General features: G+C 41.4%; 1 protein-coding gene across 1 annotated transcript; it reads left to right on the forward strand.

The window, feature by feature from the left end:
* Nucleotides 1-219: 219 nt before the first annotated feature.
* On the forward strand, nucleotides 220-17,078 carry dhrs11a (dehydrogenase/reductase 11a). Its single transcript, XM_004557433.3, has 7 exons — nucleotides 220-612; nucleotides 13,194-13,403; nucleotides 14,171-14,265; nucleotides 14,764-14,893; nucleotides 15,786-15,878; nucleotides 15,967-16,032; nucleotides 16,114-17,078. Exons 1-7 carry the CDS (start codon nucleotides 481-483, stop codon nucleotides 16,153-16,155), a joined length of 768 nt encoding a protein of 255 aa, XP_004557490.1. The 5' UTR covers nucleotides 220-480; the 3' UTR covers nucleotides 16,156-17,078.
* The last annotated feature ends 3 nt before the right edge of the window (nucleotides 17,079-17,081 follow it).

A 17,081-nucleotide genomic window follows, 5' to 3' on the forward strand; every position in this document is an offset into this window, starting at 1 on the left:
TTTATTTTTTTATTTTATTTTTTTATTTAGTTTTTTTCTCGCATGGTTACCCAAACCGCGTGAGAGTTCAAAAATTAAAGTAAAAACTTTGATTTGCAGGAAATACATGAAAGCAACATACCTTTGTTGTTGTTCTCGTAATGCCCGGCGGAGGGCGGCATTTAACCACAAGGGGGGAAAAAAAAAAAGTAAAGGCCCCAGGGCTGAAAAAGAAAGTGGGAGGTGATGTGAACCAAACATTTACTCACGCCTGGACTTTTCATATTTCGGCCAGAGGAGCGCGTGGATTCGGGTTTACGCGCAGTGGTTACTGCTGTCCTGGATGCTTCAGACTGATACAAGAGCCCGAACCTACTACAGCCTTAATTTTGAACCTATCGCACATAATAGCTGCAGTCCCAGCTGTAGGAGCTTGAACTAAGCAGGTAGAGGTGCAGCATAGGGGCGGCTGTTTTGTGTAGCTACAGTGCCGGTGGAGAGATGGAGCGGTGGAAAGGCAGAGTGGCCCTGGTGACCGGCGCCTCGGTGGGAATCGGAGCCGCTGTAGCCCGGGCACTGGTCCAGCAAGGCATGAGGGTTGTTGGTTGTGCCAGGAATGTCGACAAAATAGAGGTGGGTGATTTTAATGAAAAATATCAATTAATGTTGTGAAACAAGTCTGTTCGACTCAAAGGAGAAGCTAGCTCTGTTTAAAGCAACAACAAAGTAGCTACAGCTAGCTAACATCAATTTCAGCTAAAAACCTTTAGCCCCAGTATCACAGCCAGTTAAATCGATATTATTTATTTGGTCAATTTAAACACACGGTTTTATAACAGATTGTGCCGAAATTCAAATTAAAAAGGTCAAACGGTCGTAAGAGGTGTAAATAATAGCTAAATTCCGACTAGCTAATGTTGCCAATTTTCCATATTACTGCTGGGACATTGTTGTACTTTGGACTTCCACTCAGAGAAAGTACCACCCATTAAATCAGAAGGCAGTGATGCTCCTGTACCTGCACCCCCACCCACCACATAGCCAGCCACACCCCTAATTCATTACGTTTTCTATTATTCGTTTCCCTTTCTCTTGGTTAATCTTCCCCAGCGACGTCAGTCAGAAGCTTTATTGCATTTAAGTAAGATATACTAGTTAACTGACTATTGTGTGGGACAGAGCCCACAGCAAGAAAAGCACGGATTCAAAAACAAACAAACAAACAAATGACCCATATTTTCTTCTTACATAGCCAGAAATAGATTTTTACAATCTTATTAACCGCCTGATACATTCAAAGTCCCAAATGTTATTAAACGTTAATTTTACATAGATTACATAGATAACAGTGTAATAAGCCTAATGTAATAAGCATTTTTCAGTCAAACATGAATAACAAGTAAATCAAAACATATAAACCACCAGCTTTACACCCCTCAAGTTGTTGTAAAATGTGTGTGCAAGTATTATCTATACTTGTTTAGTTCATTTTAATTTAGCTCATTAGATTATGTTAAACAATATAATAATCAAAACGCATGGAAAATGACAATGTTATTAAAAAATAAATTCTGGAGAAGTTCCACTGAAACTTTTGTTTTGGTCCGTCTGGATGCACACACATTTTGCTTAATTACTGGTATCACAGAGGGCTTACATAAACCCCACTATGATAGTAAAAGACTCATCCAGTTACTATTTAAGTCCCCCTCTCATAACTGAATGTAATTAGTGTTGTGAGTGATTATGTTTGAACTGACATTAACTCTTTGAACTGTGGATTTGATTCAAAAAATATTTCAGTGGTTGACAGAGGAACAGGCATAAACTCTTTATAGTACTGGAGTAACACCCACGCTTCCCCAGAGGTAGGTGTTATAGGCCCTGTCCCACTAACTCTTGCTTAACTGTAAGGCGGTGCACCCTGCTTAACCTGTTGGCCAATTATTAAGCTTCACATCTTGTCAGCCCAGAGATTCCAGTGCTGTGTTGCAGAACGCCTACTGCATTCACACATCGCCACCTTTGAGACAGCCAATGTGTTGTATTTGTTAACTCTGTCATATGTGTATATAAAAGGTGTTGTACTGTATGTATCCTTTAAGTATGTCAGTATTTGGATTCTTAACATTTTCTTTCCTTCTCATGCTTTAACATCAGTCAATTCCATTAAATTAAATATTCCTATGCAACATTCCTTTCATCCATTGATGAAAATGAATTAAACTGAATGACTTTTAATGCAACTTTCAAAGATGAGAACATTTCTGGCCTTCTCGGTAGCTTCTAACAGCACATTGTGAAGAACTTGGTTTAAAGTTTCAGTGAAAACTTAAAGATGTGACAGTTGCGCTCACTCATCAGTAACTCAGTGCTTGTCTTCTGCTCCCAGCGTCAAAATGTTATTAATCACTGATGTTAACCATCAATTTAACTGATGCTTCCAGCACAACCAAGGTTCAAACATGTAAGAACAACTTAAACCGGTACCGATGCGGGCTTAGGTAGTATTTTTTGCAAGTTTAGGTTAGCCAGCTAGCTGCTACGTTGAATATCAAGTAATTTCTCCACTTTAGTACATAAACAACCAAGTGGCATTTTAGCCATCAGGGTGAAAGCTACAGTCAGCATCACTGGAACTTGTTTGTTTTTTGCAATCACATCCAAGGTTGAGCTCTCAATGTGCTGGCTAATGCTAGCTTGCCCGGTGTAGATCTTAGCTATCCAACATGAATCAGGTTGTCATAATTATACTTAATTGCTGGTCTCTTTATACAGCATACAGTACATGAAATCATGTGTTATAGTGATATATGACAGTGTTATGTGTTTCTCATTGCTGTTTTATGCTAATGCTAGCTCACACATGGTGTGAGCACGAGCTGCATGCAAACACGAGCAACTGAATAATGATTGGATGTCATTTAAGAGCTGGTGCTGGGATTGATAACAATGATTGAGTTCCTTTAAACAAAGAGATAAGAGATAAGAATGTGCCTTTTTTTAAATAACCAGCAGTTTCTGCATCTCCACAGTTTGCATTAACAGTTTGCATTTCACTAACCTTTACAGGATTATTGTCGCAACATGGGTATTAGGAACTCCAAATGCCGTGTTGTTGTGAAAGCGTGAATTACAAGGAGACAAGTTGGTGTTTTCGGTCTTTTTTCATTGTTTGTGTTTGTGACTCCAAATTGCCCATAGGTGTGATTGTGAATGGTTGTCTTTCTCTTTGTGTTAACCCTGTGACAGCCCAGAGACCTGTCCAGGGTGTACACTGCCTCTCGCCCTATGGTGGCTGGGATAGGCCAACCCCCCCCCTAAATTGATTTGCATTGCTTTTAAGTTACTTTTTTTTAAACTGCAGTTATTGCACAAAAATATCAGCTGATTCTGAGGGGGTCAGGTAGTAGGCACTCATTGGTTTGTCCACTAAGTGACCAAGCATTGAAGCACTTTTTTGTGATTTTATAGTACATAGATACAAGCTTCAGCTAATAGTTGTGTTTATGAGGGTGTGAAGAATGAAAGGTTTCTGTCAGATTAAGGCAGAACCATCACTCGTACAAGACTTTAGAGTGTGTGTGTGAGTTGCAGGACAAAGACAGTATTGTACTCTCCCTGCTGTGTAAACTGGGCTCTTGCTGTAGAGCTGGTATGCTGCTAGTGGGAAATGCAATGTATCACAAAGCAATTGTTCTTGAAGTCACTTCAGTTTTTTATTCCTTTTACTCTGGGAAATAATGTTGCTGTAGTTAGTGTTTTTAACAGCTGCGTTATCCCTCGTGTTAGATGAGCTAAAACAATGAGTAAAGTGAGAAGATTTTTTTGTTTTCTGGGTAAAGAAAACTCTGAGAAAGTGGAGTGGAGAGTAGTGGCAGCACTATTGGTTTGTTGTCTGTGAAACTATAGTGAAGGCAGTAGGGGAGCTGCAAGCTGGAGGGAGACATGTGGTCACCATGGGCTTTGTGCAGGAATGGAGACAGCATCCAAGTAGAGGAAACACGGCTTCTCATTTATTCCTTTGAAATCTTGTAAGACCAGTGGGAGAAGCTTTTATTTTGTTGGAAGAAGGCTCTTGTAAAACGTGTCCATGTGTTTTTTGAAGATGCTAAACATTTAGAAATGGCGTTCTTGCAATCTTAACGTATGCCAAGAAAAGCACGATGCACACATCATGCAGGCACTGCATCATAGTAGCGTAAAAGAAGGGGGTAAGGAGGGGCACAACCAAGCAGAATTGTTTTAGAATGGTTTAGTTTGGCCTAAGATCTGACACCAAAGAAGAAGAGCACACTTGCTGATTTGTTCATCTTAAGACCTCTGAGTCACTCAGGCCTGCACAGCTCGTATATGCATGTTGTTTCTGCTTACACGGTATATTAGGAGGCAGTAATAAACACACATTCATAAGAGAATGAACGTGGTTGCTATTCATCACAACGTGAAGAAACAGTCATGGAAAATCTGAATATGATAGTGTGCCGATCACAGAAAGTTGATTCTGTCCATGTGGATGTTGTGTTTTCAATAATGTTTCTCCCACTGAAAACAACATCCAGAAGTACAGAATCAAATTTGTCGGATTTCTTTACCTAGACAAATTGAGTATGCATCAAGATACTCTACTATACAGAGTTTTATTTTATTAGGTGACTTTATATTTATTAGTTAAACTTAGTTTTGTAAGTTAAATGTTTTGGTAACTTTTGGAGCATGCTAGCTGCAAGTATATGAAAGTGATGTGACTTGCTGTGTGGTAATTGTAGTAAAGTCAGTCTCAGAAGTCTCTGTTTTAATCTCAGTGGGTAAAATGTTTGTGATAGATTTGTCTGTTAATTAACACTAATTACCAGGTAACCGTGTCTGTGTCTGTTTCCCCATACACTGTTAACGTGACTTCTTAACCAAAAACTTTTCACTTGGCATCCAATTTTCTCATAAATCAGTCTACTTACGGACCCATAGTGTGCCCAGAATGCAATCCTAGAAACCAGTAAATGACTTCATGATAGTAATGTCTGCCTCTTACATAGTCATTGGTCTTAATCCACACTAATTCCAGAAAGAACATTTGTCTGGTCTCTCAGACTGCTAGCTTACTTGTGTTTCCTGTCCTATTAAAAAAGTGGAATGGGAGACAGAGCCTTCAGATTTAAGCCCCTCTTCTGTGGAACCAGCTCCCAGTTTGGATTCAGGAGACAGACACCCTCTCTAAAAAAAAAAATCCTGTCCTGTCTACCCTTAAAGTTTTCCTTTTTGACAAAGCATATATTTAGCACTGAATCAGGTGACCCTGAATCTTCCCTTAGTTATGCGACAGTAGGCCTTCCCATGAGGCAAGTGTTTTTTCTTCACTTACCTAATTTGCATTTAATCATTAGTTGTCATTAAAATACTGACTCTTGTAACTTGTGGCCCATCTCCCTCCCCTCACTCCCAAGCAGTCATGGCAGATGGCTGCCCCTTCCTGGGCCTGGTTCTGTCTGAGGTTTTTTCCTGTTAAAAGGGAGCTTTTCCTTGCCACTGTCACCAAATGCTTGCTTATAAGGGGTTCTTTGATTATAGGTTTCCTCTGTATTATATTAGTCTTTAACTTGCAATATAAACTGCCTTGTAGCGACTGTTGCTGTGATTTTGCACTATATAAATGAATTGAGTTGAATTGAATTCTTTATTTATATATAGAAATATATATTTGTCTGTACACAGGTCCATTTGAAGCAGATGAAATCAAACCCAGACATCCAGCCTGCTTTTGAAGCGTTGGACAAGTGAAGCGCATGTCAAAAATCAAAGCTTTGGCAGCTGCAGTTTTAGATCAGATAAATTTAGCAAACATCATTTGCGGCTTCTAGTGCTGAACAGACTGATGGAGGGTTTTGTTTGCAATAGATGCCACAGGGATTCTGCCTAAAGTATGCCCAAAGGAGATAATCTAAGATGAAAAAAAAAAATCAGCTCAGCAAAAGAAAACATTCTGGGATTAGAATACTGAGAATATGAAATACGAAAGGCAGATTATGTGTATTTCCTCATCGAGACTGTCAGTGGAGATAATAGCCCTTGAATAAAGTGCTTTTTATTCATTTTTTAAGACTTCGTCCCTGTGATCCAGCTCACTTTATTCAATGGGCTAATAACAAACAGATGTCTGACTCACCGCTTGTTGCACACAGTAGCCTCTGGCACGGGCATCTTTTACGTGCGTGAGTAAATCCTAATTTAAAACTCAAAGCTCTTGGCGGGTGAGCCTGAAGTTTAATTTCAGGCACTGGCTGACCTGCTTCAGCATCATGCTTATTCTGAAGGAGGTAAAAGGTGCTCAGTCATGCTTCTAAAGCTGAGGTGGCACAGTAATAAAGCAATCTACGTCTCTGTCTGCAAATCTGAAGCTGTCTTGACCACCTCCTCTAGGTCGTGTCTGAGCAAACTGTGCTGTTGTTTCACAGTGAATAGATTTTACTGCAGAAAGGATTTGAAGTGGGTCAGGTCAAACAGCTTTACCTATTTGTCTAAAATCTTCTGCCTCACTTTGCATTTTGGCCCTGTTTTAGTACAAATTCTTTCTTTCTTTTAGAACAAACCACATAGTTAAATAGCTGTTTAAACATTTTCTCCAAAGCTCCCATTTGTAGCAGTATAGTACTAATATATTTGCTGCTATCTCTCCTTCCACATATCCTTTTTTCCCCCCTCATATCAAATTTCTCTTGAGCTCATCAGGTTACCTCACAGCTCCTTCGGCTTGCTTTTGTCTTACCCATGCAGAAAGCCTTTCCACTGACTGCACGCTTTCCACTTGAGCTGTGAGCTGACAGAGACGTATACCTAATTAATAAACTGTGTTTCCATGGATTCAGTCCCCAGCCCCTATCCCTCCTGAGAGGAGCAACATTGACATAGGCACAAAAAATAAGAGCATTTTCTCAAATAGGAAAGCAGCAGTCCAAACTGCATGTAGATGCAGATTTCTGACACTGATACAAATTCAATTTCTACTCTCTTACTGTAGTCAGAAGTAATCATTTGTTTGAAACTTAATTTTCACTTATTGCATACTGGCAGGCTCTGTGAGAGGAAAGCAAGATACATTTATAACTCTAATACATTATTAAAGCATTACTGAAACACAAGCAGTATTCCTGCATTTTTTAATTAAAAGCAACCTTCTTTTCACTGCTCTGTATAGATTTTTGAAAGCTCTAAATGGTCTTAATTGCTTCACCATTAGTTGGATATGAAGAAGTTAGAAGTCTGATAGATTGAGGCAGCTCAGTGACCCCTACGGGCCTTTCTCCCTGCACCACCGCTGTGCTGTCCTGTCTGTGCTTATCATCCTTCCAGGTGTGAAGTTTAATGGCACTGACATTCTCTCCCCGGGTTTCCTGCTGTGATAGGTGGAGCTCTTCCTGTCCTATCCTGTTCTGTACTGTCAAAGACTTGCTGGAATCCAGTTTTCTTCCTTTTTGCATGTATGATATGTGAAATTGTGTGCGGCAAAACGTGAAGTGCAGAAGGACTGAAATGTCTTGAACACTGTAGCAGCAGGTCAGGATCTTTGAATAGAGGAGTTTTATGGTGCTATGTACTCCAAATCAGCGACGAGTTCACCAAGTTCCAGCCTTTTTTTGAGGCTGTGGGGTGGGGGTGGGGTGAAGGAATGCAAATTGGATTGTTCTCACTTCATCAGCAGCCAAACTGGATTTGTAATTGGGTGTTTGTCTGATATTGGAGACGTTTTATGGCTACTCTAGACTCACATGTTAAATAGGCCAGGCTGGCCCACTTTGAAAGTTTTCGTGTTGGATCAACTCTCCAGTGTGTGTGTGTGTGTGTGTGTGTGTGTGGGGGGGGGGGGGGGGGGGGGGGGGTTTGTTTTTTGTTGTCTCCTCCGGACTCAGGTCATCAACAAACTTTGCATGCGTAGCGATGTGGTTCATAGCCAGCATCAGGGTGCATGCGTAGTGATGTGGTTCATAGCCAGCATCAGGGTGCATGCGTAGCGATGTGGTTCATAGCCAGCATCAGGGTGCATGCGTAGCGATGTGGTTCATAGCCAGCATCAGGGTGCATGCGTAGTGATGTGGTTCATAGCCAGCATCAGGGTGGCAGTGAGCGCAAAGTTGCCGTAACGACAGCCACAATCAGGTGCACAAACAACCCATCACATGAGCTGTTAAACCAATGTGATGCATGGAAGCTTCACCCCCTCAGCATGTTTCAACTACAAACAGAACTGGAGAGCCATTTTTTAAAAATCATATGATGACCTTGTGAACGTAAGAATAAAGGCTGGATTTTGTAGTTATTTGTTATTGACACATAGTTGAAAAGTTTCCCCATCAAACTGTTTTCAGAGGCTAAAAGACATGCGTCTACCTTCACTTGGGCATTATCACTTGGTTTTTCCAAAGTAAAATGTAACCACACTGGTTGCACCAGTTTGTTACACAACACCTGGCTGCCTGCAGCACCTTTAGCATGTCAGAGTTCTAAAAGCATTTCTTTGGAGCCAGTTACATATACCTGGTCATGCACACGTAATCATTGATTTTAGATTTGCATGCTAGTGTGTTTGAAATCAAAGTCAGTGTGCACACTGTGTGCCCACTGTGACATTTTTGTCAAAGCGCTGGGAGGCATTTTCGCCTTCTTCTTGATCCCTCGTTGCTGGGAACTCCCCAGCGTGTTGGTGACTTACTAAGAAAGGCTGTAATTATTTTCCGTATCTCCTTGTCTTGATTAGAGTGTTCCATGAGAAAAGCACTATAAAACCACTCTGTTCAACCTTTAGACCTTTTAGTGGCAGCATGAACACAAGATAATTGCACAACCGTCCTTCCTACCCTACTGCAATCCTATTATACAGCTTACTTTCACCCTTGACCCCGCAGTCAAACTGTGAATGACACTTGAGTGCATTTTCATGTCACAGAATGATAGTTGAGCTGTAGAGTGAATGACACAGCTTAGCAAACTCAAGTGTCTTAGCCCGATCTGTGGCTACAAGTTTTTTTAAATTATTTTTTAACATATCCAAATGTTATTTTGGTTCTCTGTTTTGTGATTGCCCTGACTTTTCATTGAAGCTTGCACTTGCCATCTTGTGCTTGTATTCTTCTGCCTTCCTGTAAAGCATACTGAAAACTGAGTGTGTTTTGATAAGCTTTATGCAGCCTGCTTCAGGATGCATTTTCTCTTTCTCCCTCCTTCTGTTTCACTTTCTGCCTGCCAACACGCTCTCCCTCCCTCCTCCTGAACACTTTTTGTAATCACTGGACAACAGCCCCTGTAATGAGGATGAAAATGCATCGTGACAGGCTAAATTGTTTTGTGTGTCACCCAGGTACTTAAAAGACTGGACAGGAAGGATGAAGAGGGGAGGGATCACTGACTGAATTATGGCTGCATTACATCTTTTGATTTAGTTTTTTTTTTAGCCACCTACCAGATGAGCCACAGTGCCCTATAACACAGTCCCTCCCTTTTTTTCCTTTTTTTTTTTTTTACAAGAGAACTGAGTCAGCCTGAGACTAATCTAATTTTTCAGCTCTCTCAGCTCATGGCTGCTGCCTTGTGCTATTGATCTGGCTCACCACTTATAGCTTCTCTGCCTTCAGCACATTGGCATCTTTATTTTTATCTCTTCTAAGCTGCTTTGCTGGTGTGTTTTACACCAGTTCCACATGAGTGAGTGAGTGATTGATAAACGTGGTGTGGAACAATGATGGCCCTTCCTTGCTTTGACGACCAGCCTCCTGCAGGGCGTACAGGCCACGAATGTGACTATTACATGTACATGAGACTGCTGCAGGGCACTTTGTAAATACATTACTCTAATAGTCTGTTATATCATATTTTGTTGTTTGAATTTCATTCACCTCCTGTGTTATCAGTTACTTTACTACTATTTGATAGGCTTTTACAAGACAGTCTAGTCTCAACAGCAATTTTCTTGGCTGACTTAGATTTCCCCAAAGCATGACAGGCTGGTAAAGATTCTTTTTTTATGTCCAGTTTACTTTTCTACTTTTCTTCTCTGCAAATTGATATTTTCATATAAACCCAATTACAAAAAAGTCTCATACCGAGACTTCTTTCCTCATACCGAGGCTGCTGGCTTGTGGCTGGCTCTGATGTCCATGTTCAGCTCGGTGAAGATGATTTAGGTATCGGATTAGATTTGTTATTACAAACGTTTTTGTGGTGGGCCCCCCACGGTTTACTTTCCCAAACCTGGTGTCTTCACTCAAGTGAAGAGCTTCCACACTAACAACAAGTTGGTGCATGGCTGTGACCGTGCAAGTGATTATTTGCCTGTGCTGCTGTGTGTGTATATGTTGTGCATGCCTGAAACATACACTCATAATTAAACATCTATGAGATTGACCAGCTAAGTCAGTCCCTGACCAGTTGGTTGGTAGATCTCTTGTAAAAGCGTTTACATTTTGTCAATCTTGTCCAAAGAAACATACCATCCATCCAAGGTGTCCCCCAGGACACCTTGGGGGCAAGGTGTCCTGGGGGACACTGTGTTTTGCTATTTAACATCACTGCTAGTTGTCATTGTCTTAGGGCTTTTCTAGCCTGTATCGTTAACCTCCTAAGACCTGAACTCTTCCACAACATGCATTTTTAATTTCTCTTTATATTTGGGCATATTGGGGCCCAATGAATGTAAAAACAAAGAATTACCAGATTTTTTCTTTTTTACCTTATTTTTGTTTTTAAGAAAAATAAGAGCCACATATGAGGATATTCGTTTCAAATTCTGATAGAACAGTGGCAGTATAATGTCCTCGTAAGTGGATATCAGGCCCATGTAGAGCAAAATTGAGTATTTTAGTCTAAATAACCCAAAATGTGATGTCCACATATGTGGACGCCAGGTCCTAGGAGGTTAAAGTTCTGTTTCACAATACGCCAAAACATATTTCATTGGTTTAGTTTGGATGGTGATGAATGAATCTTGGATTTTCCAACTATGCTGCTGTTGTGTTTTCAGACCTGGCTGCTTATCTGCAGGACAGCATGCTCTATTGCTGTGGCCTTTATGAGGTCTGGTACTAACTACAGTGGTGCATCTGGTGCCAGAACACACCTACATACACAAACACACAGAGATTCACAGCCTGAGACTTCCTGTCGTTGGACCGAGATCACACCCGGTTTGTTCTGCTGCTCCCGCTTCAGCCACAGTAACACAACTAATTCCCCCTCTCTAACAAAAGACTGGCCCTGCTTCCCCTTTACGTTAAACTCCACAGAGCCTCTCCAGCAGGCTCTCTGCCTGCTCATTCGTGCCTGAGGGCCAGTCTCTAAACGGACTCAGGCAAGTGTGAAGTAAAGAGGGCTGGTCTAAAGGCAGCTCAGATAATTGACTTATTGTAGTGAAACAGACCGCACTTCACAGCTTACCACAGGTAATGTGCATAAAGGGAGCGGTTCACCTGTCTACAGCACGAGCAAAAGAGTTGCTTGTAGTGTTTTCAGCGGTTTAGCATTTTAACAGCTTTGTTTGGGTAATGCCTTCTTTCTGGATAATCCAAGTTAAACGGCTTAAAGGACGAGCAGGGAAATCTGCACGCTGCGACATGTAAGATGGGGGGCATTCTCTCTATTATACATTTTAGAGAAAAACATCAAAATGATTCCTCAATCCAATATCGTCCTGATTATAAAAACAGGCTTTAACAAGTTCTCTAAAGGGGTGGCTGCAGAGGAATCATGTTCAGACTGTACTGTAGATCAGGTGCCACAATATAGTCATATAGACATTGTAGATAAAACAGTATGTGCTACGTTTGGTGAGTGACAGCCAGCTCTGTTCTGCTGTTTTTAATCATTTATATTCTTACTACATCCTGCTGTGCCCTGATGTAGGTGCCTAACGTAACAACAGCTCATCACGTGTCATTTCTGTGACACGTTTGATCACATAAGGTTTTGTGAACTTTGAACTATGAGAAGATGTGTGTTTTATCTTTACAACATGCTCTGCTTGTAAAATGGGGTTCATTTGCAGGGGAAGGGAGGGACACGGAAGTGTGATTAGGTCTTTATTGGCTAATGATGTGTTTTGGGCAGGTAAACTCTCTTCTGAGTGTCGGGAGCGTTTGAATAAATCATCACTCTCTCAACATGTTGTGTGGCCGCTTGGCATTTTGGGTCTCTTATCTTTTCTCTGGTGCACAAGTTGGCATCTCTGCCAAGGCTATGATGGATTGCTTCTTGTATGCCTGGCCAGCAGTACAAAGGGACTTACCTGTAAATAATCCCTTTTTGTTTTCTTATGTGGGATTGAGACCAAAACCAACATTTACTGTTGATTGTTCACATCAGTGAGTTCCTGTCATGGATACTACAATTGCTAACCAAGCTAGCTAGGATGGTTAGAGAAAGAGTACACCCTGGACAGGTTTCCAGTCTGTATTATAGTGTATGTCATTTAGCACTTATTAGTAGATACCTACTATACCTGTATGATAAACCTGTAACAGTTTATCAAGGTATCTTTCTAACCAAGCCAGCTAGCGTTGGTTAATAACTTGGCACTCCACCCTCTTGTTCAAATATGGTAATTCCTGGCTTCTGTGAGGTGACTCGCAGTGTTTGTCGTTTATATGCAGTCTATGACAAATTCTAACACCAGTGCAGTTTGAAACATTTTATCCTTGACATTATAGTGCTGTGCATCATTTTGGTGTTCCACCTGCCCCCCACACCCCTGCTGCCTCTGTCTTACTGGCACCCAGAGCAAGGCATCAGGTGACTGGCACAGCTGTGCCTAGCAGGGGGATCTGTGTCAGTTTGTATCGTACGCCGATAGTGGTGGACGGCCAGCTGACCTGGTTAGAGTGCAGCCTGCTCGACCTGTAGTGAGCTCAGCCTGTCCGTATCAGTGCAAAGCTGGCGTCTTCTTATGAGGGGTCATGGTTATGATTTTGGTCAAATGCGGAATTTCGGTTAATATGCTTTTTATAATTGAGTGGGGGAATCATTGGGTGGTTTGACTGACAGACTATCTAGTTTTTTGGTGCTGTGCTGTGTGTTCTCCACGCTCTCCTGAGTGGGTGGGTTGTTTGATGTAATCTTAATCGTGGTCTTGAAAGTTAATCAGTTGGTCATTAACAGCACTTGACATTTTGTAGTGATTATTCTTTAACAAATATATCAGTGCAGTCAAACTGGGTGTGATTTATCTTTTTCAGAAGCTGGCAGCAGAATGTCAGAGTGCGGGCTACAGCGGCACGCTGATCCCTTACAAATGTGACCTGTCCAATGAAGAGGAGATCTTGTCCATGTTCTCAGCAATCAAGACACTGCACAAGGGCGTTGACGTATGCATCAACAATGCTGGACTGGCCCACAATGAGCCTTTGCTCAGTGGCAGGACAGAGGGCTGGAGGAACATGATCGATGTGAGTTGGATCGCTGACAATAATATTAACGCAAAAAAGGGAAGGTTAGAGCTTCCTCTTATGTGATATTGATTACTACTATTAAACAGTGAAGCAGAAGGAGGAGGTTGCTCACTATGAGTCCAAGTCTTGTTTTTGTGTTGTTCAGTGAGTAAAAGCACACATACACACTGCTCCCTCCCCTCACAAAGGCCGCTTCATTGGCTCTGGGGAGAGACTCTGGCACAGCAGAGGCCTGCTAATGAAAGCCAGCACTATGTCTCTTGTTGAGACTTTTGATTCATTGAGCTCTTGACCACTGGAGACCCCCCTGCACCCAAATCTCTGTCTCCAGAGTCCAGCATTTCTGGCTCTTGCTCATCTGTTGTCATGGCAGCCCACTTGAACGTGTACAGCAGTGTATTTTTAGCCTGTATTTAATCTGCACACTGACCTTGTTTGGTCACCTCCCCCTATCTTGCTTGCACACTCGTGGTAACCTGCTCTCTCTCAATGTCACTACGGAAGCAGTTTGGAGGCTACAAGCTGGACAGGAGCAGCAGGTTCAGATGGTTTAACACACTGACCCAGTGAACAGCTTTCATCATTGGAAATTCTTTACAATAAAGTACAAGCAAATCTCACAAATGATTCTCATTTTCTGTCTTTTTTTTTTCTTTTCTTTTTTTAAGTTGTAGCTGAATGGTTCATACACCGATGTGTGAATACATGCATACTGTAGGTTATTTTAAAGTTAAAGAAATGTGCTGTGTTCACCTCTGCTGCAGGTGAATGTCTTAGCCTTGTCCATCTGCACCCGTGAGGCGTACAAATCAATGAAGGAGAGGAATGTGGATGATGGCCACATTATCAATATTAATAGGTAAGCTATACAAGGAACATACAATTCTAGGAACAAAGCTATAGATTAATGTGAAAATACCTCAGCCAGTTTGTTCTGGGTGATTTTAATCCTGCAGGCATTAAGTAAAGCCAATTTTAAGCCCCATCTGGCACATTTTGGATGTAGAGCAATGCAAAGAACACCCACATGTTGAACTGAAAACTGTTTATAGATTTGTTATATTAGCATTTATTTTTATCAATATAGGTTTTCTTAGAATTGCCTTAATTAAAAATGGGAATTTAAACTTTGACACAAATGTTGTTTAGAGCTATAGCTCTGTGAGTGTTTTAAGGCTATAGAGATATCCGATATTAAGTGATACAGAGTTTGAAATCTAATAATGCACTGGTTAAGTCATTTAAAAGAACACCACAGGAAATTCAGAGGATTGGCTACTTGGTGTTGAATCAGCGTTGAGCTACAAAAAGCAATTACCGGCTCATATATCTTTCTCATCTTTCTCATTTTCTACAGTATGGGTGGGCACCGAGTGGTGCCAAGTGCCGATGAGCACTTCTACTGTGCCACTAAATATGCTGTGACTGCTCTGACTGAGGGAATACGGCAAGAGCTTCGAGAGGCAAACACCCACATCAGAGCCACAGTGAGTTAGTCGTTGCATTATAGTGCAAAGGTTTGTCTTTAGCTTAGTGAAACATGGGATCACATAAAATCCAACAGTGTGAAGAGGACTCCGAGCAGACAACACAGACGTAGTCCAGCATAAAGTGGGAGTGTTAAGCCTAAAAAGCCTTTAAAAAATCTGATACTGTGTTGAATTCAGTTTGGATGAGTCTGTAATGTTTGTTAATAATAATGGATTGCATTTATATAGCGCTTTTCGAGACCCTCTTCCCCTATTCATTCACACACTGGTGGAGGCAAGCTACAGTTGTAGCCACAGCGGCCTTGGGGCAGACTGACAGAAGCGAGGCTGCCATATCACACCATCGGCCCCTCTGGCCATCACCAGTTGGCGGTAGGTGAAGTGTCTTGCCCAAGGACACAATGACCGAGACTGGCTAAGCCGGGGCTCAAACCGGCAACCTTCCGATTACAAGACAAACTGCCAACTCCTGAGCTACGATCGCTCGCTGTTAAATGTACTCCCATGGAAACACTGAGGATGACGATGATGATGGGCTCGCTAGCCCACTTTCTCGTTAGTCTGCAAAATCGGGACGATTCCAGTCACAAATGCCTGGAAATGCTTGTAAAAATAAACTGCACAGTATGTTGAAGGTGTAACAATCATAATTTTGTTTTGTCTTCACTTCTATAAAATGCGTTTGAAAGCATGTTTTGAAGTTCAATCAGATACTTGATTTGACCCTGCTGTTCATTTTTAACTCACACACGTGTGTTTAATTATAAAGAGTCGTATTTATTGTATATGTGGTATCTTTAAAAGTTTTCATTTTGACGTCTTCATATTTGTAGACACCATGACCCTGTATGTAAAGAGCACATTTGTCATTCATTTTCCTGCCCTGCAGTGTATATCTCCTGGAATAGTGGAGACGGAGTTTGCCTTCCGACACCACAACAGCGATCCAGAAAAGGCAGCTTCAGTGTACGAGAGTATGAAAGTAAGGCTGTGCACATCACTGAAGTCAACAAATGTGAAATTATCGATCTGCTGTTGTGCTAATAAAACCTTTTCCCTCTGCTTTGCAGTGTTTGAAAGCAGAAGACATAGCCAGTGCAGTCACATTTGTCCTCAGTGCCCCTCCTCACGTCCAGGTATTTCTGTCTGTCTGGGACTGTTACAGTACTGACTTGTAGTTGAGTGGTAGCTGATTCCTGAGTGTTTTCTATCTTCAGATCGGAGATGTGCAGATGAGGCCAGTGGAGCAGGTGTCATAGCAGCAGAAGAGTGAGCTGCAGGAGGAGCAGACAGACAGCACCACGGTGACTCCTTAGCAGCCTCTGCTGTGCAAAGATTGTGGGGGGTGGGATGGTATTAAAAAATCAACTACAGCTGTGTCAGGTCTGCAGGGGCGGTGGTCAACAAAGGCAGAAGGCTTATGGAAGCTGTGCAACAAAATGAAGGGCATGGACTTTGGAAAACACTACAAAAATACTACTGAGTGCAGCAAAGTGGCATGTGTGAATTGTTGGGCTCAGGGCTGAACTGAGCCAAATCCAGACTACAATAGGAACAAATAGAGAGAGTTGCTGCTGTGTTGTGTGGTCATCTGCTTGGCCATCACTTCAGAGGGAAGCGTATGCCATTGATTGCACGATTTTATTTCTTTTTCCATTTGTTTGTTTTTTTTGTAGTTTATATGACATATCTTTTTGAAATGAAATTGAAAATTGGTAATTGCTGTTTATAAGAGACAAGTTTTTTTCCATTTCATTTTTCTAATAAATATTTTAACTTTTGATTAGAGATAGATGTGGGCTCACATTAACTAAAAGCTAGACAAGGCTAAGTAAGTCATACCGACAGTAACCATAAGCAGTCTGTGCATCCTGCCACCCTTACTACCTTTATGTTTTCACAAACATATTTAACACATTCATTCCAAACACATTCATATTCAGCATATTCCATTCATAAGGAGAGAAACCCTTTGTATGTGAAGCATAGGGGCATCTCCCTTTTTTGCCTGTATAACTTCAGATGTTCTGCACTTTGTATTCATTTCTGAGGAGTTACAAGAAGGACACACTGGAAAATTCTGTAGTGGAGGAAACTAACTCTGTGCACGTGTATTACTAGAACCATGTACCCTTCTGTTGGAACTTTCTCATTAAATGAATAAATAAAAAGTCGCCCATAAGTA

This window comes from Maylandia zebra, linkage group LG10, assembly GCF_041146795.1.
Source record: "Maylandia zebra isolate NMK-2024a linkage group LG10, Mzebra_GT3a, whole genome shotgun sequence".
Taxonomy (NCBI): domain Eukaryota; kingdom Metazoa; phylum Chordata; class Actinopteri; order Cichliformes; family Cichlidae; genus Maylandia; species Maylandia zebra.

Excerpts from the sequence above, each read along its gene's own strand:
- dhrs11a (XM_004557433.3), top strand. The coding sequence starts at position 481 with ATGGAGCGGTGGAAAGGCAGAGTGGCCCTGGTGACCGGCGCCTCGGTG. Across the intron at positions 13,404-14,170 it reads GCTGGAGGAACATGATCGAT|GTGAATGTCTTAGCCTTGTC; the intron begins GTGAGTTGGATC and ends CCTCTGCTGCAG. Across the intron at positions 14,894-15,785 it reads ACACCCACATCAGAGCCACA|TGTATATCTCCTGGAATAGT; the intron begins GTGAGTTAGTCG and ends CCTGCCCTGCAG.